Source organism: Rhinopithecus roxellana, chromosome 20 (genome assembly GCF_007565055.1).
Source record: "Rhinopithecus roxellana isolate Shanxi Qingling chromosome 20, ASM756505v1, whole genome shotgun sequence".
NCBI lineage: Eukaryota > Metazoa > Chordata > Mammalia > Primates > Cercopithecidae > Rhinopithecus > Rhinopithecus roxellana.
In genome coordinates, this window is record NC_044568.1 from 40768521 (window position 1) to 40794132 (window position 25612).

The 25612-nt window shown below is 51.7% G+C and overlaps 1 protein-coding gene across 4 annotated transcripts; it reads left to right on the plus strand.

Annotated features, from left to right (window-relative positions):
- The first annotated feature begins 20 nt into the window (after positions 1-20).
- SLC38A7 (solute carrier family 38 member 7) lies at positions 21-24173 on the plus strand. Of its 4 annotated transcripts, none has more exons than XM_030925442.1 (13): positions 31-74; positions 689-818; positions 3619-3830; positions 4546-4930; positions 5905-6103; positions 6315-6456; positions 7362-7460; positions 8722-8779; positions 9014-9128; positions 13110-13257; positions 14099-14298; positions 15521-15575; positions 21913-24173. In XM_030925442.1, the coding sequence occupies exons 4-13, from the start codon at positions 4661-4663 to the stop codon at positions 22013-22015; spliced, it is 1389 nt and encodes a 462-aa protein (XP_030781302.1). In that variant the 5' UTR covers positions 31-74; positions 689-818; positions 3619-3830; positions 4546-4660; the 3' UTR covers positions 22016-24173. The 4 variants fall into 4 exon arrangements, with proteins under 4 accessions (XP_010376501.1, XP_030781302.1, XP_030781303.1 ...); XM_030925443.1 differs by having other exon boundaries at positions 3722-3830; XM_010378199.2 differs by lacking the exon at positions 3619-3830 and having other exon boundaries at positions 21-74.
- The last annotated feature ends 1439 nt before the right edge of the window (positions 24174-25612 follow it).

Consider the following 25612-nt stretch of genomic DNA (forward strand, 5'->3'; position numbering starts at 1 on the left):
CGGCCGCCCGAGCGGGCGTCATGTGATCCATGCTCACGTGTCTCCGCAGTCGGCTCGGGAAAGAATCCCCAAAGGTAAGTGGCCGGAGACAGGTTCTGGAGGGTGGAAGTGTTAGATGCCCGAGGTTTCTGGAGCCCCTCAGCCCCCGCCACCGCGGCAGAGCTCAGGCCCTTTCCCTGCAGAGGTCCGGATCCCGGCGGCCTCGCCCCACGCCCGCCCCTCGGTTGGCCGGCTCTGCCGCGCCTTAGCCCAGCCAGCGGGTCTCCACCCAGTCCTAGGCTGGGATCGAGTCCCGGAGCTTCTCCCCAGTTTACCCCACAGTAGCCCACCCGCCTCGCTCCAGGCCTGGGAATCGCCCGCCCCGGCCTCCTGGCCCGGGTGCGCCCTGGCTCACCTCACAAAGCAGCCCACCCTTTCTATTTCAGGGCTCCAACCCGAGGCTGAACTGGGAGCACGCTCCAGTTGGGATCTGAGGGGCCTACATCTCTGGCCTGAGCATGTGGGCATCAGGCTTCTATTCTGGCTCTGCCACCTACCCACTGTGACCTTAGTCTAACCTCTCCCGCCTGGGCCTGTTTTCCTATCTGACCTGAGGCTCCATTCCATGAGTAAGAGTGAGAGCCGCTCAGTTTCCTCCAGCTCTGCTAAAGCCACCACAAAAGTAGCCCACTCTTCTCTCTGCTGACAGCAAATTTTAGGCAAAGTCTTGAGAAAGAAGAAATTGGGGCCAGAAAGGGAAGTGAGGAGAACCGAATCCCAGACCTTTGGAGAGAAGGAGCAAATCCCCTCTGGCACAGCCCATCAGGGAGAAAGAGCAGGTAAGGTGGAACGGTGGGCTGAGTAATTTGCCAGTGAGCAGTGGGGGTGCCGAGAGATCTTGAACCAAGGCAGAGAATCCGCAAGAGATGGGACCCCCAGCTTCTGAGTTCCATGAGGACCCCAGCCTGCGCTCTCATGTGGGTTGCAGGAGAGGCTGGCAGATGGTGCAGGACTGGAGCAGGGCTGCCAAAGGGAAACATTTTAGTTGGAGAGTCAGGAAGCCGCACCAAGCCTTGTGACCTTGGACGAGTCACTCTGTAGACCTCTGTGTCTGACATGAGCAGCGGGGAGGAGGTGGTCACAGCTCTGGCAGCACTCACTTTGCAGGGTTCCTTCTCTAACTGCACTGGAAGCCTGGGAGTCCCAAGACTGCCTTCACTGCTCACTGCTTTGATTTTGCTGAGTTGCTGGCTGGGTGACAGGATGTGTAAGAGGAAGAAGCCCTGTGACATCTGACAGATCTTTCTGGGTTTAGAGCCAGCAAAGGGATGTTTCCTCTAGTGCCATGGTTCCATGCTTGATGACAGATGGCTGAGAGCACATGAATTTTCCCCCTTTCCCTCTTATGAGTGGATGGTCCCCAGCTTTGTTTGTCCATCATCAGGAGGAGCGATGGGAAGTAGCCCAAGTGGTCTTGTTAACCATTTTTAAACCCCCAGTGGGCTGAAGACATCAGAGAGGATGGCCCAATGGTTAGGGCAGTCATTATGGCTGAATCTACTCAGTTCCCTTTTCTTCCCTCTGGGCTATAAAGACTAAACCAGGCCGGGGGCTGTGGCTCAAGCCTGTAATCCCAGCACTTTGGGAGGCCAAGGCAGCAGGATTGCTTGAGCACAGGAGTTCAAGACCAGCCTGGGCAACATAGTGAGACCTCCTGGTGTCTACAGAAAATTTAAACATGACCGGCATGGGGGGCTTGTCACGTGGGAGAAGTCACATGGGAGAAGAGCTGAGAATTGGCCTGAATTTTGAAGGGCCAATTTTCTTCCCCACAGGAACGAAAAATGTCAAAGGTTGGCCATGCACGGTGGCTCACTCCTGTAATCCTAGCACTTTGGGAGGCCGAGGCAGGGGGATCACAAGGTCAGGAGTTTGAGACCAGCCTGGCCAACATGGCAAAACCCCATCTCTACTAAAAATACAAAAATTAGCCAGGCATGGTGGCAGGCACCTGTAATCCCAGCTACTCAGGAGGCTGAGGCAGGAAAATCTCTTGAACCCAGGAGGTAGGGGTTGCAGTGAGCTGAGATCGTGTCATTGCACTCCAGCCTGGGCGACAAGAGCAAGACTCCATCTCAAAAAAAAAACATTAAAAAGTTAGTTGGCTGTGGTGGCACACACCTGTAGTCCCTGGTACTCAGGGAGTTGAGGTGGGAGGATTGCTTGAGCCTGGGAGATTGAGGCTGCAGTGAGCTCTGATTGTGCCACTGCACTCCAGCCTGAGCAACAGAGTGAGACCCTGTCTCTAAATAAATAAAGACTAAACGAGGGAGGGAGTAGAGACTCAAATGGAGTTTTGTATGAGTACCCTGAAATCGGGACTCAGGAATGAGGAGACTCAAGGAAGGGTCTTTGGCAGATTTTGCCAGCCTGGGTGGTAACCAGCTAATAGCAGCCTCTGGGGAAGACTGCCCTGGCTCCTCCCTGCCCTCTTAGTCCCTGCCCTTGTAATCTGGGCTTCTTCCTGCTCTTTCTCCCATTAGCTATCCCAGGGCCTCTGTGCCCATTGTTACCTGGCCAACAGCACCAGGCTCTGGTTTGGGTTTTTTTGTTGCTTGTTTGTTGTTTGTTTGTTTGTTTGTTTGTTTTGAGACAGAGTCTCACTCTGTCGCCCAGACTGGAGTGCAGTGGCATGATCTGGGCTCACTGCAACCTCCGTCTCCCGATTTCAGGCCATTCTCCTGCCTCAGCCTCCTGTGTAGCTGGGACTACAGGGGCGAACCACCGCATCTGGCTAATTTTTGTATTTTTAGCAGAGATGGAGTTTCACCATGTTGGCCAGGCTGGTCTCAAACTCCTGACCTCAGGTGATCTGCCCACTTGGCCTCCCAAAGTGCTGGGATTACAGACGTGAGCCACCACACCCGGCCCAGGCTGTGGTTTTGATCAGTGTTCTGCTCTTAGCTTGCTTTAGGGCTGGAGAGTCTCAGGCATGGTTGGTGGTGGGCAACATGGGAAGGGGCATCTGCAGAAATAATAGCAGCAGTGACCATTTATTGAGTGTTAAACCCTTACTGATATTAACACACGCCCCACAGGAACATATGATGTAAAGGCTTAGAGGGGTGAGGTGACTTGCCCAGGGTCACACAGATAGGCAGCGGAGGAGTCAGCATTATGAAGCAGAGCCTACTCAGAGACCCAGATCACAGCCCTGTCCAGGGCTGCTCTTGATCTGGGGGTGGACTTGATTCTTTACGACCATCATTTCTCTCTGGGTCTCAGGCTATGAGCTGAACCTTGAGAACACTAAAGGTCCTTTTTCAGGGCTGGGCTCCTCAGAGCCTCAGAAGATTCTTGGAAGAAAAAAAAAACTGCATCTCAACAGTGGTTAGCCAGAGAGCAAAGAGAATCAGTCAGGTGATAAGCCTGTTATCTGAGTTCTGCCATACCCAAGGTACTGTCTTAGACTCTGGAGTGGGGCAGATACAAACGAATGGATGCCCTATGGTCAGACAGGCCTGGGTTTGAATCCCAGCTCCACCACTGACCACTGTATGACTCAGGGGAGAGTGGTTATCCCTTCTGGGATTCAGCTTCCTCTTTGGTAAAATGGTGACTGTCATGTCTACCTTTTAGGGCTGCATTGAGGATTGAATGAGAAAGCATTCCATAGCTGCAGCAATAGTGGTTTATAGTAACAAACAGCACTGCATGTTGAACACCGATCATTGTAATCCAGCCCAGGAGAGCAAGCCTAGTGGCCAGTGAGATGCTAGCACATGAGAGAGTACTGAGAAGAAACCAACTTGAGTGATGCTGGGCCCCTACATGGCACCAAGAAGAGCTCAGTGAGTGACCCAGGAAATGGGGAAGAAATAGGACCTAAAAGGGTGGCTGGCAAAGGAGTTGGGAGCATTGCAAGCATGGGATGAATCATTGTTTTCCTGAAGATGCAAACATGACAGGCATGGGGGCTTTGTCACATGAGAGGAGTTGAGAATTGGCCTGAATTTCAAAGGTCCTCGAAAGTCACAGAATTTAGACTCCGGGCCACTGGGAGGCATGCTGGACTGTAATATGTTGAATTTCAGTTCTTGGCGAGGGGTCCTTTTGGGACCCTGTGGTGTGAAAACAGGCTGGGAAGCCAGAAAGATCCAGATCCAAATCCTGCTGTGCAACTTGCTAATATATGACCCTGGGTCAGTGATGGGATCTCTCCAAACCTTTTGACCACAAGACTGTCCTAAGGATTGAATGAGATAAAGTATATCAATGACACACCTGCCCGACATGGGGCCTCTCTCTAGTGCTGATGTGTTAGTACCCATTTTATGTTGACATCTAACTGGCCCAATGAGTCCGTATGCCTGAAACAAGCATGATTTGCACCTGATCTGTTTCTGTGTCTGTCTCCCCATACTCTGGCACCCAGTGCACTGTCTGCACAGAGACATACCTGGGTTTGGATCCTACCCATGTGATCTTGGGCAAGTTATTTCACCTTTTTGTTCCCCAGTTCCCCCATCTTAGGATAACAGTAGTGCTTGCCTTTGTCCCATCTAGGTTGAGAAGAGTCCTAGGCTAGCAGCCCCAAACAGGTGGGTGTTGCTCAGCTGCCTGGGGCATGTGGTTGTAAGGCAGAACCCACAGACCTTTCAGGAAGAAGGCTCTTGGGGCCATGGCCCAGGCCAGCATCAACAGTGACTACAGTGAGTGGGGCTTGAGCACGGATGCCGGAGAGCGGGCCCGGCTGCTTCAGAGTCCCTGTGTGGACACAGCCCCCAAGAGTGAGTGGGAAGCCTCTCCTGGGGGTCCAGACAGAGGTACCACTTCCACACTTGGGGCTGTCTTCATCGTCGTCAACGCGTGCCTGGGCGCAGGACTACTCAACTTCCCAGCAGCCTTCAGCACTGCAGGGGGCGTGGCAGCAGGCATCGCACTGCAGATGGTGAGTGCACTGGCCGGGAGGGCAGAGGTGCAGTTCAGGTGGGCAGTTTGCCTCAAAAGGGAGGCTTTGAGTCAGGAATGGCCAGTAACTGATATGGCACTGCTCTCCCCTCCTTCACATGTGGCAGACATGACTAATCTATTCTAGTATTCTTTCTTCTGACCCAAATGAGGCTTCAAAAGCCTTCCAACAATCAGAGAAATTTGAACATCAGTTACATCACTAATTTTTTAGGCATAACATTGATTTTGTGGTATGTTTACAAAGAGGGCCCTTATCTTTTAGCACTACATACAGAAATATTTATTGATGAAATGATATGATAGCTTATATTGGCTTTACAATAAATGCAGAGTGGGAGGGAAAGGGAATGATGAAACAGGTTGGTCATGCATTGATCATTTTTGAAGCTGAGTGATGGATACGTGCCAGTTCTTTTTACTATTCTCTTTACTTTTTTTTTTTTTTTTCTTTTTTGAGATGGAGTCTTGCTTTTTTACCCAGACTGGAGTGCAGTGGCCCAACCTCAGCTTACTGTAGCCTCCGCCTCCCAGTTTCAAGTGATTCTCCTGCCTCAGCCTCCCAAGTCGCTGGCATTACAGGCACCCACCACCATGCCCAGCTAATTTTTGTGTTTTTAGTAGAGATAGGGTTTCACCATGTTGGCCAGGCTGGTCTCAAACTCCTGACTTCAAGTGATCCTCCTGCCTCAGCCTCCCAAAGTGCTGGGATTACAGGCATGAGTCATCGCGTCTGGCCTATTCTCTTTACTTTTGTGTGTTTGCAATTTTTCACAAAACTTTTTGTATTTAAGGAAAATCTCAACTCAGCATCGTCTAGCAGTCTCTTAAAATTGCCCTTGTGAGATTTGCCAAGCTTGCTTTGGGCACTGGCCCAGTAAATGCTAGGCGAGCCCAGGGCGCCCTCTGCTGCCAGGCCTGTCCCACAAGCTCTTGTTCTGCCTCTGCCTGCAGGGTATGCTGGTTTTCATCATCAGCGGCCTTGTCATCCTGGCCTACTGCTCCCAGGCCAGCAATGAGAGGACCTACCAGGAGGTGGTGTGGGCTGTGTGTGGCAAGCTGACAGGTGTGCTGTGTGAAGTGGCCATCGCTGTCTACACCTTTGGCACCTGCATCGCCTTCCTAATCATCATTGGTGACCAGCAGGACAAGAGTGAGCTTCCCCCTCAGTCCCTACCCCATCACTTCTTATCAGCCCTGGGGGGAGGGAAAAGGCGCTGAACACCTCTCCAGGACTTACCTGGGACCAGCATTCATCTGGGAATCCTCCCTCCAGGCAGAGGGAGGTGCTGGGACCCAGTGGAGCAGGAGGGCCACACCCCGTGGTGGCCTGGCTTGACATTCCCTCCTTCCTCCCTGTGCAGTTATAGCTGTGATGGCAAAAGAGCCGGAGGGGGCCAGCGGCCCTTGGTACACAGACCGCAAGTTCACCATCAGCCTCACTGCCTTCCTCTTCATCCTGCCCCTCTCCATTCCCAGGGAGATCGGCTTCCAGAAATATGCCAGGTATGGAGGCCCCAGCCCCGGTCAGACAGAAGCTGTGATCCTGGGCAGCTGTAGACCCAAGGGCTCCTGGGGAGCCCTGCTCCTCCATGCCACCTTACCTTGGGGAGCAAGAGTAGGCAAAGCAGGGCAGAGCGGGGCTTGCACGGTTTCAGATAAGACCATCCTTTTCTGTCTCCATCACAGAAAAGGATGCATCCGTGAGAGATTCAGTTCTGTGTCCTTTTGCATCCATGAGAAATTCAGTTCTAAGTGTCCTTGTCAAAGAAAGAACAGGTGGTATCTGGATGGTGAAGGCGGCCTCCTGGCTTTCCCTGGGAGGAAGGGATTTGGGTCGTTGTCAGCCTGGCAGCATCTTACCTGCAGCTTGGCATGAAGGAAGGAAACTGGTTTCCTGTCTAAGCATCTGAAAGGCTGTGGGATTCTAGGCTTCCCCGTCTGTAAGTGCAGGGGTCATGCTCCACTCTCTCCAAGGCTCCCATAAATGTTGACACAATACTGTTTGTACTCTCAACCCTCTTACCTCTGGCATCTCGTAGTTCTCAAAGGCCAGGCTCAGAGGATGGGCTGCCCACAACCCCGGCCCGGCTGGGCTGCTCTGATTCAAGTCCCAGGTGTGCTTTGGAGCCCTGCTCTCTGTATTGTCTCTGAGCCATGGAGCTGAACCAGCACTTCCCAATGGCTAGAGATGATGATCGGGTCCCCTCTTGGCTGTCCAGCTCCCTCCTAGCTGTGGCAGGTTTCTCTGAAACTATTTCTCAGGCATTTCCTGAGTCTTTGCTTGGCATAGTTCCTAGTTCATTCAGTGGACACTTGTGGTCACTAGAGCTGAAGGTGGATGTCCTTGGGGGTGGAATCAGATAAGGGGCAGCTGGGGATGAGGACACTTAGTCTCTCCTTCCCGGCAGCTTCCTGAGCGTCGTGGGGACCTGGTACGTCACAGCCATCGTTATCATCAAGTACATCTGGCCAGATAAAGAGATGACCCCAGGGGACATCCTGACCAGGTGAGGGTGAGGGCCCTAGGAGACATGGGGAAGAAGCCACCACTTGGGCCCCAGCAGGTGCTGGGTCAGGAACCAGAAGGCCACACAGGTGCTCTTCTCAAGGCTCATGAGCTCATCAGGGCTGACTTGGTCATTTTAGGAAGGAGGAAAGAGCCCCTGATCTCATGTTACTGTAGGGAAGAGCAAGAATCAGAGACAGGAGGCACTTTGCCACCCACATCCAACAGATGAACCAGTGTGAGGCTAGGCCTTGGGTTGTAGAGGAACCTGAGGGTAGAATTGCCCATGTTTCCAGCATGTGCTTGTCTATAATTTCTCTGTCTTTGAGGGTGAATTTATTATTTAAAAAAAAAAAAAAAAAAACCAGGGCCAGGCGCGGTGGCTCACGCCTGTAATCCCAGCACTTTGGGAGGCCGAGGCAGGCGGATCATGAGGTCAGGAGATTGAGACCATCCTGCCTAACATAGTGAAACTCCGTCTCTAATAAAAAAATACAAAATATTAGCCGGGCGTGGTGGCAGGCGCCTGTAGTCCCAGCTACTCAGAAGGCTGAGGCAGGAGAATGGCTCGAACCCAGGAGGCAGAAATTGCAGTGAGCTGAGATCGCACCACTGCACTCCAGCCTGAGCGACAGAGCGAGACTCCGTCTCAAAAAAAAAAAAAATTTCCTTTTTTTGAAAGGAACAAACCAGTGAAGTAAAACCCCCATCCAGGAGCCAGGAATTCTGGATTTTGGTCCTAGAGGGGCTTTTCGGAGCCTCCAGGCCCCCTCCCAGCAGGGCCTGGGACATAGGGATGCCTCTTCTCCCTGTTCCCAGACTTCTGTGGCTTGAACCTATAGAATGCATGGCCGGGCGCGGTGGCTCAAGCCTGTAATCCCAGCACTTTGGGAGGCTGAGACGGGCGGATCACGAGGTCAGGAGATCGAGACCATCCTGGCTAACACTGTGAAACCCCGTCTCTACTAAAAAATACAAAAAAGTAGCCAGGCGAGGTGGCGGGCGCCTGTAGTCCCAGCTACTCAGAGGCTGAGGCAAGAGAATGGCGTAAACCCGGGAGGCAGAGCTTGCAGTGAGCTGAGATCCGGCCACTGCATTCCAGCCTGGGCGACAGAGCGAGACTCCGTCTCAAAAAAAAAAAAAAAAAAAAGGAATGCCAGTTGCTGGAGACCATGGTAGGCTGAATGAAGAGTGAGGGTGTGGGGTGGGTTGGTGGCTCCGAGGAGTTCCCAGGTGGCAGCACCTTGTGTGTTTGTTCACAGGCCGGCTTCCTGGATGGCTGTGTTCAATGCCATGCCCACCATCTGCTTCGGATTTCAGGTGCCAGTGCCAGTTGCAAGGTCCCTGCTGTCCTCTTAGGTCACCCCACCCCAGGTTGGAACCCAGGAAGGAGGAGGAACCCAGGCAGGATGGAGGAAATCCTGGGGGGAAGGACGGAGCAGGGGCCTCAGGACTTGCCCCTTGTCCCTGGGGTATTTGTTCCCAAGGTACCTTTCTCTGGAAACTGGGGGTGAGGTCATTTCCCCACCATGACCGTGCCCTTCACCTGGACAGTGCCACGTCAGCAGTGTGCCCGTCTTCAACAGCATGCAGCGGCCTGAAGTGAAGACCTGGGGTGGAGTGGTGACAGCTGCCATGGTCATAGCCCTCGCCGTCTACATGGGGACAGGTGAGTGCTCCCCTCCTAGACCTGGGACTGGAGTGCTCTCACTTCCACAGGTGTCCTCAGGTCCTGGGGCCCAGCTTTCCTGGGGACAGCCCTGCATTCCCAGCATGACTTGTACAGGCACTGGCTTGAACTTGGCCTGCCTGGGGCCTCCTCCTGCCAAGATGAGAGTGGCGTATTTATCCATTCATTCACCAGTTCTAAGTTGGTGCCTAGGAAGTGCCAGGAACTGTTCTTAGTGTGGGGGATGCCATGGAGAGAGATAGAGCTGGTCTTGCCCTCATGGAGTTGACATTCTTGTTGGAGAGACAGTCATGCAGGAGTAACTAGGGAATCAGTAAGGAATTCCAGATGATGGCGAGCATCCTGATGACAGTGAAATCGGGGAGGTGTATTTTGTTTTGTTCTATTTTGTTGTGTTTTGAGAAAGGGTCTCAGAAACTGTCACCCAGGCTGGAGTGCAGTGGCATGATCATAGCTCACTGTAACCTCAACCTGCCGAGTTCAAGTGATCCTCCTGTCTCAGCCTCCAGAGTAGCCGGGACTACAGCCATGTGCCACCATGCCCAGCTAATTTTTTGTTTTGTTTTGTTTTGTTTTAGCAGAGACAAGGTCTCACTCTGTTCCCCAGGCTAGTCTTGAATTGTGGGCTCAAGCAATTCTTCTGCCTCGGCCTCCCAAACTACTGGGGTTACAGGCATGAGCCACCAACCCAGCCTAAAATGGGGAAGGTATGAATGGGACAGGATGGGTGGCTTTGGGAGTGGTTCACAGAAGGTTCTTCTCAGAGGAGGCCCAAATGATGAGAAAGAGCCAGAAGAGGAGGAGCTGGGGGAGAAGGGTTCTAGACAGAGGAACCACAAAACACCAAATCACTGAGGCAGAGCCAGGAAGAAGGTCTGTGTGGCTGGGGTGGTGTGTGATAGGGGCAGGTGACAGGCAGTGAGGCCAGACAGGCACTGGCAGCCAGATCCTGTTGGGCCTGGAGGGCTTCTGGGAGTCAGAGAGGAAGCATTTTAAGCAGAGGGGTGGTTCAGGGAAAGATGGCTCTGGCTGCAGTGTGAAGAGTGGTTGGGATGAGGGAGCAAGTCTAGGAGACCCCAGAAGAAGGATCCCCTGAGTTCTTTCCATGGATGGACAATAGGAGCTGCCTGGGCCAGTACTGTTCTAGCCTCTGAATACACAGCCAGGAATAAGAGAGGCAAATAGCCAAATCCCTATTCTCCTGGGGCTCATATTCTGACTGGGGAGACAGAAAATAAGCCTGTGAAAAAAATTAATTTTTTTTATTGTTTACTTAAAGACCAGTGTAATAGTACAGGTTAAAAAAAAAAAAATTAGAGATGAGGCTGGTCACTGTGGCTCACACCTGTAATCTCAGCTATGGGAGGCCAAGATGGGAGGTTCTCTTGAGCCCAGGAGATCAAGACAGGCCAGGCAACATGGTGAAACTCCATCTCTACAAAAAAATTTAAAAATTAGCCAGGTGTGGTGACATGCACCTGTGGACCCAGCTACTTGGGAGGCTGAGGTGGGAGGATCGCTTGAGCCTATGAGATAAAGGCTGTAGAGACCCATGATCATGCCGCTACACGCCAGCCTGGACAACAGAGCGAGACCCTGTCTCTAAAAAAGAGATAGAGAGAAATGAGTGTTAGGGGACGGGCACAGTGACTCATGCCTGTAATCCCAACACTTGGAAAAGCTGAGATGAGAGAACCGCTTGAGGCCAGGAGTTCAAGACCAGCCTCGGCAACATAGTGAGACTCATTTCTACAAAAATTAAAGAATTAGCCAGGCATTGGCCAGGCACGGTGGCTCACTCCTGTAATTCCAGCACTTTGAGAGGTCAAGGTGGGCGAATCACTTGAGACCAGGAGTTCAAGACCAGCCTGTCCAACATGGCAAAACCCTGTCTCTACTAAAATTACAAAAATTAGCTAGGCGTGGTGGCAGGCGCCTGTAAGCCCAGCTACTCAGGAGGCTAAGGCATGAGAATCGCTTGAACGTGGGAGGCAGAGGTTGCAGTAAGCCAAGTTCACGCCACTGTACTCTAGCCTAGGGGATAGAGTGAGACTCTGTCTTCAAAAAAAAAAAAAAATTAGCCGGGCGTGGTGGCATGTGCCTGTGCCTGTAGTCCCAGCGACTTGGGAGGCCAAGTCAGGAGGAACTTGAGCCTAAGAATTCAAGGCTACTATGGAACTATGATTGTACCACTTCATTCCAGCCTGAGTGACAGAGCAAGGTCCTGTCTTTAAAAGAAAAAAAAAAAGGCCAGGCACCGTGGCTCACACCTGTAATCCCAGCACTTTGGGAAGCCAAGGTAGGCAGATCACATTAGGTCAGGAGTTCGAGACCAGCCTAGCCAACATGACGAAACCCCATCTCTACTAAAAATACAAAAATTAGGGCCAGGCGCGGTGGCTCACGCCTGTAATCCCAGCACTTTGGGAGGCTGAGGCGGGCAGATCACAAGATCAGGAGTTCGAGACCAGCCTGGCCAACATGGTGAAACCCTGTTTCTACTAAAAATACAAAAATTAGCCAGGCATGGTGGCGGGCGCCTGTAATCCCAGCCACTCGGGAGGCTGAGGCAGGAGAATCACTTGAAACCGGAAGGCAGAGGTTGCAGTGAGCCGAAATCACACCACTGCACTCCAGCCTGGGCGAAAGAGCGAAACTCCGTCCCAAAAAAAAAAAAAAAAAAAATTAGCCAGGCGTGGCGGCAGGTGCCTGTAACTCCAGCTGCTCAGGAGGCTGAGGCATGAGAACCCAGGAGGCCAGACTGGGCACGACAGAGCAAGACTCTGTCTCAAAAAAAAAAAAAAAGAGCCAGGCATGGTGGCATGCACTTGCTGTAATCCCAGCTATTCAGGCGGCTGAGGCAGGAGAATCACTTGAACCTAGAAAGTGGAGGTTGCAGTGAGCCGAGATCATGCCACTGCACTCCAGCCTGGGCAACAAGAGTGAAACTCCATCTCAAAAAAAAAAAAAAAGGCCGGGTGTGGTGGCTCACGCCTGTAATCTCAGCACTTTGGGAGGCTGAGGCAGGTGAATCACAAGGTCAGGAGTTCAAGACCAGCCTGGTTTATATGGTGAAACCCCGTCTCTACTAAAAATACAAAAATTAGCCAGGCGTGGTGGCGAGTGCCTGTAGTCCCAGCTACTTGGGAGGCTGAAGCAGGAGAATTGTTTGAACCTGGGAGACAGAGGTTGCAGTAAGCCGAGATTGCACCACTGCACTCCAGCCTGGGTCACAAAGGAAGACTGTTTAAAAAAAAAAAAAAAAAAAAAAGAAGGCTGGGCGTGGTGGCTCACACTTTGGGAGGGTGAGGTAGGAGGATTGCTTGAGCCCAGGAGTTCGAGACCACACTGGGTAACATAGCACAACCCCATCTCTACAAAAAAATTAACTGGATGTGGTGGCATCTGCCTGTAGTCCTAGCTACTTAGGAGGCTCAGGTGGGAGAATCATTTGAGCTGAGGAGGTCAAGGCTGCAGTGAGCCATGATCACACTACTGCACTCTAGTCTGGGTAACAGAGCAAGACTGTGTCTCAAAAAAGAACAGAAAAATAGGACAGGGTGATGTGAGAGAGTACCTGGAGTGGGGGTCATTGTATCATGGTAGCTGGACTGGCAGGAAGCATTCTCTGAGGAAGGACATCTAAACTGAAACCCGAATGATGAGGAGATGGCATCTGAAGGTCTGCCAGACAGAACAGTCAGTGCCGAGGTGCTGAGGTGGGAATGTGCTGGGCAAGTTTAGGCTCAGAAAGCTGGGGGCTAGAGGGCTTCCAATGATGGGGGATATGAGAAGTCAGGGAGGGAGGCATCTGATCAGAGCCCCATCTCCCACTCTGAGCCTCCGCCTAAGTGTCCAGAGCTGCTACAGCAGCCTCCCAGCTGATGTTGTCCCTAGGAGTGCACAGTCCACCCCACTACCCTCCCACGGTTGCCCTGACCCAGCTGTTCCGGCCCCCAGGCATCTGTGGCTTCCTGACCTTTGGAGCTGCTGTGGATCCTGACGTGCTCCTGTCCTACCCCTCGGAGGACATGGCTGTGGCCGTTGCCCGAGCCTTCATCATCCTGAGCGTGCTCACCTCCTACCCTATCCTGCACTTCTGTGGGCGGTGAGCCCCGTTCCACTCCCCAGGGCCCCTCCGAGCCCCTGTGAGCCCTTCCAGCATGGTCCTTTGGCCTTGTGTGGACCCCATCCTGTAGAAGGAGAAACCGAAGCCTGTAGAAAAGGGTCAGTGCCTAGGATGGGGTCCCTACGTTTCCCAAGACAGGTCTCAGGAGCGCCCTTTGTCCTGGGGTCACCAGAACATTCCGTGAGTCCTGTAGGAATATCCAGGGCATGGCACAGTGGCTCATGTCTCTAATCCCAGCACTTTTGGAGGCTGAGGCAGAAGGATCACTTGAGCCCAGGAGTTCAAGACCACCTGGGCAACCTAGTGAGACCCCATCTCTACACAAAATAAAATAAATAGCCAGGTGTGGTGGCATGCACCTGTGGTCCCAGCTACTCAGCCACTTGGGAGGCTGAGGCAGAAGGATGGCTGGAGCCCAGGAGTTCAAGGCTGCAGTGAGCCAAGATTGCACCACTACACTCCAGCCTGGGTGAGAGAGCCAGACCCTGTCTCAAAAACAAACAAAAGAATCTCTATCCAGATCCTTTCCCGGGCTTTCACATGGACACCTGCACTTTGCATACCCCAGACAGTTCCTTTTAAGGAAAAAACAATATCAGTTTCCATGTGATGTAAAGCAAAGCACTAAGCTCTCCACATTCACCATCTCTAGTCCCCGTGGTAAACAGAGTGCTGGTGGCCCATTTTACAGAAGAGGAAACTGAGGCTCAGGAATGGAGCTTTCCCCGCCGTCTACCCAATTAGGAGTCTGGCTCCTGTGAGCTAAGGTGGGAGGCTGCTAGCGGCAGGAGCACCTCTAAGCCCCTCTCCATGTGGGCAGGGCGGTGGTGGAAGGACTGTGGCTGCGCTACCAGGGGGTGCCAGTGGAGGAGGACGTGGGGCGGGAGCGGCGGCGGCGAGTGCTGCAGACGCTGGTCTGGTTCCTGCTCACCCTGCTGCTGGCGCTCTTCATCCCTGACATCGGCAAGGTGATCTCAGTCATTGGAGGCCTGGCCGCCTGCTTCATCTTCGTCTTCCCAGGTGCGGACCCCTGGCGCCCCATCTCACAGCCCCACAGCACAGACTCCCAGGGCCTCCCTAGCCTCAGCTCCCTACTTAATCCAAACATGCAGGAGAGAGTAACCACCATCACTGACTAATCACCCGCCTCACCTCTGTGATAACCCCTGTCCAAGTATTATCTCCTGGAAAGAAGATGTAGTTGTGATCTCCAGTTTTTTTTTTTTTTTTTTTTTTTTTTTTTTTTTTTTTTTTTTTTTTTTTGAGGCGGAGTCTCGCTCTGTCGCCCGGACTGGAGTGCAGTGGCCAGATCTCAGCTCACTGCAAGCTCCGCCTCCCAGGTTTATGCCATTCTCCTGCCTCAGCCTCCCGAGTAGCTGGGACTACAGGCGCCCGCCACCTCGCCCAGCTAGTTTTTGTATTTTTAGTAGAGACGGGGTTTCACCGTGTTAGCCAGGATGGTCTCGATCTCCTGACCTCGTGATCCGCCCGTCTCGGCCTCCCAAAGTGCTGGGATTACAGGCTTGAGCCACCGCGCCCGGCCGTGATCTCCAGTTTACTGATGGCACGTGGGGCTCAGAAAGGGTCACAGACTTGCCTCGAGCTTAACAAACTCGACTAGTAACAAACCTTTTCCATCCCACACTGTCTGGGTTCAGAGTCTGTTCTCTTAACCATTCATTCAGGTGTCTGCTGCTCCCTGACTGAGGGATCTATCTGGCTGGTTCAGCCCGTTACAGCCCAGAGGGCAGTAGGGTCTGGGGGTGGCACCCTGACACAGACATCAGAGGACCTGGGTTCCAGACATAGATCCACCACCAGCTCCCTGGAGAAGTGTCCTGTTGGCCCAGCAATGAGTTCTACCCTTACCCAACTTGTCTTTATCCAGGAAGCCACCCTCAAAGCCCCAGCTACTTTGCTTGGAGCAGGGGAGCCAGATCTGCTCGGAAGTGTACTGGGAAGACCCCTGGGGTTGGGCCACCACTGAGTCACCATTCAGTGCTGTCCCTTTAGCTCTGAATCTAGCACGCTGCCCAGGGGGTCTTATCAGATGCTGGCCTGTCATGGGAGAGCAGAGGCCAGACGTCCCCAGGTGGATGTGGCATGGGGGCAGAGATGGAATTTCTAGAAGAGTAAACATGGGCCTTTCTCCATCCAGCACTGCTTCTTGGGAAAGGGGGAGGCTAGGAGGGAGGGAGCCCTCTCCCCTCACGAATGCTCAGGGCCACTTCTTCTCTTCTAGGGCTGTGCCTCATTCAAGCCAAACTCTCCGAGATGGAAGAGGTCAAACCAGCCAGGTAAAGCAGGGCCCAGTCCTTGATCCTCTCAAGGAGGCACTGGATTGGAACGTGGCTTTGTGGAGGCCTTAAAACAGATAGGAGTCAGAGGCTTGTGTACTTAGAAATCATGGGTTTTTGTTTTGTTATGTTTTTGAATCAGAGTCTCGCCCTATCGCCCAGGCTGGAGGGCAGTGGCGCAGTCTCGGCTCTCTGCAAGCTCCGCCTCCCAGGTTCATGCCATTCTCCTGCCTCAGCCTCCCGAGTAGCTGGGATTACAGGTGGCCACCACTAAGCCCAGGTAATTTTTTTGTATTTTTAGTAGAGACGCGGTTTCACCATATTGGCCAGGCTGGTCTCGAACTCCTGACCTTAGGTGATCCTCCTTCCTTGGCCTCCCAAAGTGCTGGCATTACAGGCGTGAGCCACCACACCCAGCTGGGGTTTTTTTTGTTGTTTTTTAATACTTTTAAAAATTCAGTAGTGTGCTAGTTGTTAACAATTTAAACATTAATAAAGGGCTTAATAGAAAAAGATGGAAGTCCCTCTTCCCCCACAACCCACTCGCCCCCACATCCCTTCTCCCGAGATAGCTCCCTGTTACCAGTACAGTCTGTGTCCTTCTCAACCACTTGTGTACATGTGTACGTGTCTATGTACACATAGCTATGCAGATGTATATACAGTTGCAGGGCATTTGTTTTGTTTTATGAAAAATGATTTCAGCCGGAGGCAGGAGAATCTCTTGAACCCGAGAGGAGGAGGTTGCAGTGAACCGAGATCGCACCATTGCACTCTAGCCTGGTGACAAAGTGAAACTCTATCTCAAAAAAACAAAATGATTTCAGGTTCAGGTTTCGCTTTCCTGTTCCAGTCCCTTTGTTCCAGTTTCTAGTCAGATCTCCACCCCTTACAGTCCCATACCACGTTCAAACAGGTTTTCTTAAAGCTCTTATCCCACCTTTCTCAGCCTATACCCCCACTGCCTCAGACCCAGACCTTGCCTCCCCAGCTCCTCTAATGATCCCCTGCTCTTCAGCAGGACCTGGCTCCTGGGCTCCTCTCAGCCTTTTCTGCCTATCAGCTTTTTCCAGCCTCCTCTTCCATATCCCTGCACTGACCAATGCCAGTCCACACCAGTCTGCATTTTCTGGCTCAAAATTAGTATTGTATAGACAGCAGTTAATTCTCTTACCTTCCCAATGCTTTCTCTTTTTCCCTCTTGTCTAGGGGGTGAGCTCAGGGATCCCCCCCAGCCCCAGTCTAGTAGTGGAACAGTAGTTACCGGTTGAAGTAACTGACATGCTTGTTTTTGTTGTTGTTGCTGTTGTTGTTTTGTTTGTTTGTTTGTTTTTGAGTTGGAGTTTTGCTCTTTTCGCCCAGGGTGGAGTACAATGGTGCGATCTCGGGTCACCAACCTCCTCCTCCTAGGTTCAAGTGATTTTCCTGCCTCGGCCTCCTGAGTAGCTGAGATTACAGGCACGCACCACCACACCCGGCTAATTTTGTATTTGTATTTGTATTTTTATTTTTATTTTTGAGACGGAGTCTCGCTCTGTCGTCCAGGCTGGAATGCAGTAGCGTGATCTTGGCTCACTGCAACCTCCACCTCCCGGGTTCAAGTGATTCTCCTTCCTCAGCCTCCCAAGTACCTGGAACTACAGGCACACGCCACCACGCCCAACTAATTTTTTTTGTATTTTTAGTAGACACGGGATTTCACCATATTGGTCAGCCGGTCTGGAACACCTGACCTCATGATCTGCCTGCCTTGGGCTCCCAAAGTGCTGGGATTACAGGTGTGAGCCACTGTGCCCAGCTTAATTTTGTATTTTTAGTAGAGATGGGGTTTCACCATGTTGGCCAGCCTGGTCTTGAACTCCTGGCGTCACGTGATCCACCTGCCTCAGCCTCCCAAAGTGCTGGGATTACAGGCTTGAGCCACCACACCTGGCCACAGACATTCGTTTTTACCATCAAAAATATTTAAAGGCCTTAGGAGGAGTATTGCACCCCGAAATCATTTGAAGACAGATCTCAGGTCCCATTTGTTTATTTTGTTCAGGCAGTTTTTTTAAAACCTCTGGACAGCGCGAAGGCCAGAAAAAAAAAAAAAAAAAAAGATGTTTTGATCTTCAAAGGCCATATGCAAAAACAAGGACTGAGCTCCCCCTCAACACTGTTTTTCTTTATGACACAGGCTCTCACTATGTTGCCTAGGCTGACCTTGCACTCCTGAATTCAAGTGTTCCTCCTGCCTCAGCCTCCTAAAGTGCTGGGATTACAAGTCTGAGTCACGGCATCTGGTCTGCCACTTGCTTTTTTTCACTTAACTGCATCAGCATAAGAAGATCTGCTGCTTAAAATTTTTATTTATCTATTTATTTTAAGAAAGATTGAATGAAGAAGTCTTGGAAGACAAAAAAATTAAAAATTAAAAGAAAATGTTGTCCTAACCCTGTGGCTCACACCTGTAATCCCAGAATTTTGGGAGGCCGAGGCGGGTGGATCACTTGAAGTCAGGAGTTCAAAACCAGCCTGACCAACGTGGGGAAACCACGTGTCTACTAAAATTACAAAATTAGCCATGCGTGGTGGTGCATGCCTGTAATCCTTGCTACTTGGGAGGTTGAAGCAAGAGAATCGCTTGAACCCGGAAGGCAGAGGTTGCAGTGAGCTGAGATCATGCCATTGCACTCCAGCCTAGGCAACAAGAGTGAAACTCCATCTCAAAAAAAAAAAAAAATTTTTTAGAGACAGGGTCTTGCTCTGTCACCCAGGCTAGAGTGCAGTGGTGCAGTCATAGCTCACTGCAGCCTCAACCCCTGGGCTCAAGTGATCCTTCCACCTCAGCCTTCCAAGTAGCTGCGACTACAGGCATGCATCACTACACCCAGCTACTTATTTTATTTTTTGTAGAGGCAGCGTTTGTTTTGTTTTTGAGATAGAGTCTTGCTTTGTTGCTCAGGCTGGAGTGCTAGAGTGTAGTGGCATGATCTCGGTTCACTACAACCTCTGTCTCCTGGGCTCAAGCAATTCTCCTGCCTCAGCCTCCTGGGTAGCTGGGATTACAGGCGCCCATCACCACGCCCGGCTAATTTTTTATATTTTTAGTAGAGACGGGGTTTCACCATGTTGGCCAGGCTAGTCTCGAACTTCTGACCTCAAGTGATCCACCCGCCTCAGCCTCCCAAAGTGCTGGGATTACAGGCTTGAGCCAAAGAGCCCAGCCAAGACAGTGTGTTACTTTGTTGCCCAGGCCGGTCTTGAACTCCTTGGCTTCATGAGATCACCTGCATCGGCCTCCCAAAGTGCTGAAATTACAGGTGTGAGCCACCACGGCTGGCCATGCTTTTTCCTTTTTTATTTTTATTTATTTATTTATTTTTGAGACGGAGTCTCGCTCTGTCGCCCAGGCTGGAGTGCAGTGGCGCCATCTCGGCTCACTGCAAGCTCCGCCTCCTGGGTTCACGCCATTCTCCCGCCTCAGCCTCCTGAGTAGCTGGGACTACAGGCGCCCGCCACCACGCCTGGCTAATTTTTTGTATTTTTAGTAGAGACGGGGTTTCACTGTGGTCTCGATCTCCTGACCTCGTGATCCGCCCTCCTCGGCCTCCCTAAGTGGGGGGATTACAAGCGTGAGCCACCACGCCTGGCCTTTTCCTTTTGTAAATGGCTGTAGAATGGTCTCTTGTATGAAACTGTCCTGAATGTGATACTCTTACACTTCTTGGTACATATGTTCAAGGATTTGGGTAGATCAGTTCTTAGATGGAAACTGTGAGATCATAAACCACGTTCATTTTACTTTGGCACATGGGTTCGTATTATCCTCCAAAAAGGCAGTGCTAGAGTCCCAGCAGCAGTGAATGGGAGTCCCCGTTTCCTCACACCCCTGCCTGCACTGGATAGTACAGCCTTTCTAAGTTTGCTAGACAGAGGGACAAAAAATGTGTTTTCATGTACACATTTCCCTGAATAGTAGAAAGCTTGAGAATAGGTGCATGCTTTTAAAAAACGTGTTACATAAAAGGGCCAGGCGTGGTGGCTCACGCCTGTAATCTCAACGGGCAGGTCACATGAGGTCAGGAGTTCGAGACCAGCCTGGCCAACCTGGAGAAACCCCGTCTCTACTAAAAATACAAAAATTAGCCAGGCATGGTGGCACATGCCTGTAATCCCAGCTACTTGGGAGGCTGAGGCAGGAGAATTGCTCGAACCCAGGAGTTGGATGTTGCAGTGAGCCGAGATTGCACCACTGCACTCCAGCCTGGGTGACAGAGCGAGACTCCGTCTCAACAACAACAACAAAAACTTACTACATAACAATACTTGTTCATTGTAAAAAACTTTGTTCATTGTAAAAATGCAAACATGTCGGCTGGGCGCAGTAGCTCATGCCTCTAATTCCAGCACTTTGGGAGGCCAAGATGGGCCGATAGCCTGAGGTCAGGAGTTCGAGACCAGCCTAACCAACATGGTGAAACCCCATCTCTACTAAAAATACAAAATTAGCCGGACATGGTAGCACATGCCTGTAATCCCAGTGACTTGGGAGACTGAGGCAGGAGAATTTCTTGAACCCAGGAGGTGGAGGTTTCAGTGAGCCGAGATCACGCCATTGCACTCCAGCCTGGGCAACAAGAGGGAAACTCCATCCCCCCCAAAAAAATACAAACATGTCTAAAGAAGAAAAAAAATCAGCCGGGAATAGTGGCTCACGCCTGTAATCCCAGCACTTTGGGAGGCCAAGATGGGCAGATCACCTGAGGTCAGGAGTTCGAGACCAGCCTGGCCAACATGGCAAAACCCCGTCTCTACTAAAAATACAAAAATTACCTGGGTGTGGTGGCAGATGCCTGTAGTCCCAGCTCGGGAGGCTGAGGCAGGAGAATTGCTTGGACCCCAGAGGCGGAGGTTGCGGTAAGTGGAGATCGCGCCACTGCACTCCAGCCTGGGTGACAGAGCAAAACTCCATCTCAAAAAAAAAAAAGAAAAAATCACTTTTTTTTTTTTTGAGGTGGAGTTTCACTCGTTGCCCAGGCTGGAGTGCGGTGGTGCAATCTCTGCTCACTGCAACAACCTCCGCCTCCCAGGTTCGAGTGATTCTCCTGCCTCAGTCTCCTAAGTAGCTGGGATTACAGGCGCCCACCACCACGCCCAGCTAATTTTTCTTCTTTTTTTTTTTTTTTGAGATGGAGTCTCACTCTGTCGCCCAGGCTGGAGTGCAATGGCAAGATCTCAGCTCACTACAACCTCCGCCTCCCAGGTTCAAGCAATTCTCCTGCCTTAGCCTCCCGAGTAGCTGGGATTACGGGCATGTGCCACCACACCCAGCTAATTTTTTGGGTTTGTTGTTGTTGTTGTTGTTGTTGTTGTTGTTGTTCTTTTGAGATGGAATCTCGCTCTGTCACCCAGGCTGGAGTGCAGTGGCACGATCTCGGCTCACCGCAACCTCCACCTCCTGGGATCAAGCGATTCTTGTGCCTCAGCATCCAGGGTACCTGGGACTCCAGGTGTGCGCCACCATGCCTGGCTAATTTTTGTATTTTTGGTAGAGACAGGGTTTCACCATATTGGCTAGGCTGGTCTCAAACTCCTGACCTCAGGTGATCCACCCACCTTGGCCTCCCAAAGTTCTGGGATTACAGGCGTGAGCCACCACAGCCGGCCATTTTTTGTATTTTTTTTAAGTAGAAACAGGGTTTCACCACGTTGGCCAGGCTGGTCTCAAACTCCTGACCTCAGGTGACCGATCCACCTGCCTCGGCCTCCCAAAGTGCTGGGATTGTAGACATGAGCCACTGCACCCAGCCTAATTTTTCTATTTTTAGTAGAGATGGGTTTTTGCCATCTTGCCTGGGCTGGTCTGGAACTCCTGACCTCATTGGAGAAGGGTGATCTGCCCACCTTGGCCTCCCAAAGTGCTGGGATTACAGGCGTGAGCCACCGCACCTGGCCGGAAATCACCCTTTATTTCAATTCCGTTTTATCCCTGTTGCTGTTATTGGTACATACATTTGCAGATATCTGCTTTTTGTTTCCTTTTTTAATGAAATAGACCACATTCCATGTGACCTGCTTTTTTCTGAACATCTTTCCATCAGGATGCCTACATTCGAATCCTGGCATGATGTAACCAATTAGTTACTCCCATTAGATCTTGGTCTTCTTACCTATGGACTAGGGACAATACACCTGGCCCCACACTACCTTCGTATTGAAGTCTTTGAGAAATAGGAAGTGTTCTACCACCACGAGAAGTGGGATAATTACAGTAATTAACAGTATATATATTGAAGTCTGCAGTCACGGGATGGGATGACTGATCAGACCTCTCTCACCCTCTGTTCTACAGCTGGTGGGTGCTGGTCAGCTACGGAGTCCTCTTGGTCACCCTGGGAGCCTTCATCTTCGGCCAGACCACAGCCAATGCCATCTTTGTGGATCTCTTGGCATAACCACTGCCTCCCAGGGAACACAAGGCCTTTGCCATTGGTCGCAGGAACCCATCTCTTAACAGCTATGGGGCCATTGTTAGTCCACGATCATTCCAACTGGTGAGATGACATCCGGACATCCTCTTCCAGGGACTGGGGCAAACTAAGGCCCCACACCTCTGGACAGCTCAAACCCAGTCCTCTTCCTGCTCCCCAGTGCTGGCAGTGCTGTGGATGTTGGCAGGAAGCCTCACATCATAGAGGAACCTTCCTCCTCTCCCAGTTCTCAACTTCTCCATGCCTGGAATCCATGGGTGAAGAGAGTCGGTAGATCTCATAAGAAAGAATCCAGTCTGACTTCCTGACTTCCCTCTGGAGAATGACTATGGACAGAAGGCCACCATCCTCCACAGTGCACCCTATCCTGAGTAGGGGCTGTGCTCATTACCCCAGGCCAGTGGTAGCTTCCTCAGGAGCCTGGAAAGCACTGAAGTCATACAAATGCATAGTCAGGTAGATTCAGGCCTTGCCCACACCTTCCTGGGCAACCCCCACCATGAACCTGTCAGCCTCTTTCCCATAGCTAACGGACATTTCCCAGGCCTTGAGGGGCCCCACCATGTCTCTTTCACCAAACCTGATGGTCCAGGCTGGGCATCTCTCCTCCTCCATCCCCAGACATCACCAGGTCTATTGTTTACAAACGGTGCCAGCCCGGCTCTGAAGCCAAGGGCCGCCCCGTGCCATGGTGCTGTGAGTATTCCTCTGTTAGCTTTCCCCATAAGGTTGGGGGATATCTGCTGTTCTGTCTGAGATGGGCCCCTCTTTTCAGAGGCCCCAGGGTGGGTGCTGGAGAAGGCTGAGAACATTTCAGACCCTCTGTGTGGGCTGGGCTGATTCGGATCAGCCCAGCCCTAGCCTGATTACCCAGAGACAAAAAAAAAAAATAGGCAGGGCTGGGCGCGGTGGCTCACGCCTGTAAGCACTTTGGGAGGCCAAGGCGGGCAGATGACTTGAGGTCAGGAGTTCAAGACCAGCCCGGCCAACATGGCAAAACCCCGTCTCTACTAAAAATACAAAAAATTAGCCGGGCATGGTGGCGGGCACCTGTAATCCCAGCTACTACTACACTCAAACCCAGGAGGCAGAGATTGCAGTGAGCTGAGATCGTGCCATTGCACTCCAGCTTGGGCAACAAGAGTGAAACTTCGTCTCAAAAAAACAAAAACAAAAAGGCAGCTGGGTTGTCACTGATGGGCAGCATTTGGGCCTGCCACACTGGCCTGGAAGTTTCCCTTCCAGTCTGGATTTTGTCTGCTCCTTCCTCCTCACCCCGTCACCTCTTCACCTCCCATCACATTTCACCCTATAGCTCAGTCTGTCCCATGCACATAATTGGGGGCAGAGGGGGGCTCTCTTATCAGCCTCTTCAGCAACACATGTCCATCAGGCCTGGCCTCAGTGGCCAGCCACATTGATGTCACATTGGAATTGTTACCCCAGGCAGGGTGAAGAGATAGGCTCTCTCCTCCGCCACCCCCCTCCCCACTATATTCTTGTTTTGACCACCTCAGCCCCTCAGCGACCCCCTCTCACTTTGGCCAATCCCAGGCACCAATCAGGCTTCCTCCTCCACCTGGAGCCCCTAGCATTTCCTTGGCCCCTCTTCCCCAAAACCTCTGTACAGGGTATGAGAGGGACCTGCTGCCCAGCCACCCACCACTCAGGGCAGTCTGATCTAAGAAGCAGAAGCTGGTTGGAGGTTGGCCGGGCTTCTGTCCAGTCTCCAGATGGATAAACTGCCTTTTCTCACATTCCCTCTTGGTGCCTGATCTTCTCTGCCCACGGGGCCAGACCCACAGTACTGTTTTCTGTCAGTCTCCAGCACAGCACCAAGCTCTGCCAGCACCAGTCCCTGACAGGGCTAGGAGGACAGCCTGGTCAGCAGGGTTGCAGTCCCCCAGTGCCGTGTTTCGGGGGTTGAGGGATGTAAGTGGAGTCATTGCACAGAGACAGACCAGTCAGGAGAAGAAGCTGGAATCTGGCCTCTCGGCCTAACCTCAGGAGCCCCCTCCCATCCTCTCCCCGCTCTCCCTGTCGGGGTACTTCACTGTTTATTTTCTACTTGTGTGTACTCGGGAAAGCGCAGATGGTTAATAAAAGGGATTTGTGCTGCTGACCTGTGTCCCCTGTGTCTGGTTCTGGGGACAGAGTCCGTGCCACTGCCAGGAGGAAGAAGGGCTGGGGTAGGAGGTGTAGATGGCATGTCACTGTCTCTGACCCCTGTCTCCGGAATGGCACCACCATGCTCCCTCTACCAAGCAGGGACCTGCAAGTGGCTCTTGCCACCCCTGCTTTCTTCCACATTCTACCTGTCCTTCTCCAATGACTTAGGAATGTATCGCAGTCTCCAGTCCTGCGACTTCTGCCTTCACTCAAGCCCTCACTGTGTCTTTCCTGTGCCTTTGTGGTCTCAGACTCTCTCCCTGACTTCAGATCTTGCCAAGAGCTTCAAACTCCTGAGTATCCACCCCCATCTTTTCAGAGGCCTGTGTTGAGCAGGTCCCAGCTGTCTTGATTTTGGAGCCACCAGTCACCATGCTCAGTGCTGGCAAGAAAACCAGCAAAGGTGGTCTGGGTGTGGTGGCTCATGCCTGTAATCCTAGCACTTTGGGAGAACAGGGTGGGCAGATCACCTGAGGTCGGAAGTTCAAGACCAGTCTGGCCAACATGGTGAAACCCTGTCTCTACTAAAAATACAAAAAATAGCTGGACATGGTGGTGCATGCTTGTAATCCCAGCTACTTGGGAGACTGAGACAGGAGAATTGCTTGAACCCGGGAGGTGGAGGTTGTGGTGAGCCAAGATTGTGCCATTGCACTCCAGCCTGGACAACAAGAGTGAAACTCTATCTCCAAAAAAAAAAAAAAAAAAAAAAAAAAAAAAAAAAAAAAAACAACAACAAAACAGCAAAACAGACTCCAGCACTGCTCTCAGCCTAGTTATGGGAAGACTGATGCTAAGCAAGCAGTGACACAAATATACACTTCCAAACCGTGATAAGTGCCAAGGAGCGAAAATACGGTGTGTTAGTCTGGGGTCTTGAAGTTGTCTGGGGAGTTGAGGAAGACTTCCTGGAGGAAGTGATGTTTGAGCTGGCCAGTGACTGATGAGTAGGAATTAGTGAAGAGAGGTGGGGAAACTTTGCCAAGCAATGGAAACTGCATGTGCAAAGGCCTTGAGCTGGGAGGAATATGACTTCAGGAACTGAAAAGTGGCCAAGGTAGGCAGACATTGTGTGTTGGGAGGGTCTTAAATGACTCCTCCTTGCCATTAGGGTCAAGTCTAACCAGCTCATCTCTCACACTTCCCCTCTCTGCTCCAGCCACACTCAAGTGAAGGTCAGGCTCCAACTCCTAGTAAAAGTGGGGGACTGACCTTGCAAGGAAGAAATACTTCAGAAGGGCTTGAAGGGTAGGTTGGCTTTGGGCTTTGGACTTTGGGCATTAGGCCTAACTAGGGGGCGAATAACTGGAGGTTGAGTTTCACCTTCTCTGAACAGAAGGAAGGAAAGGATACATCTATGCCAAAGGCATACTCCAGTGCAAACAGCCGAAT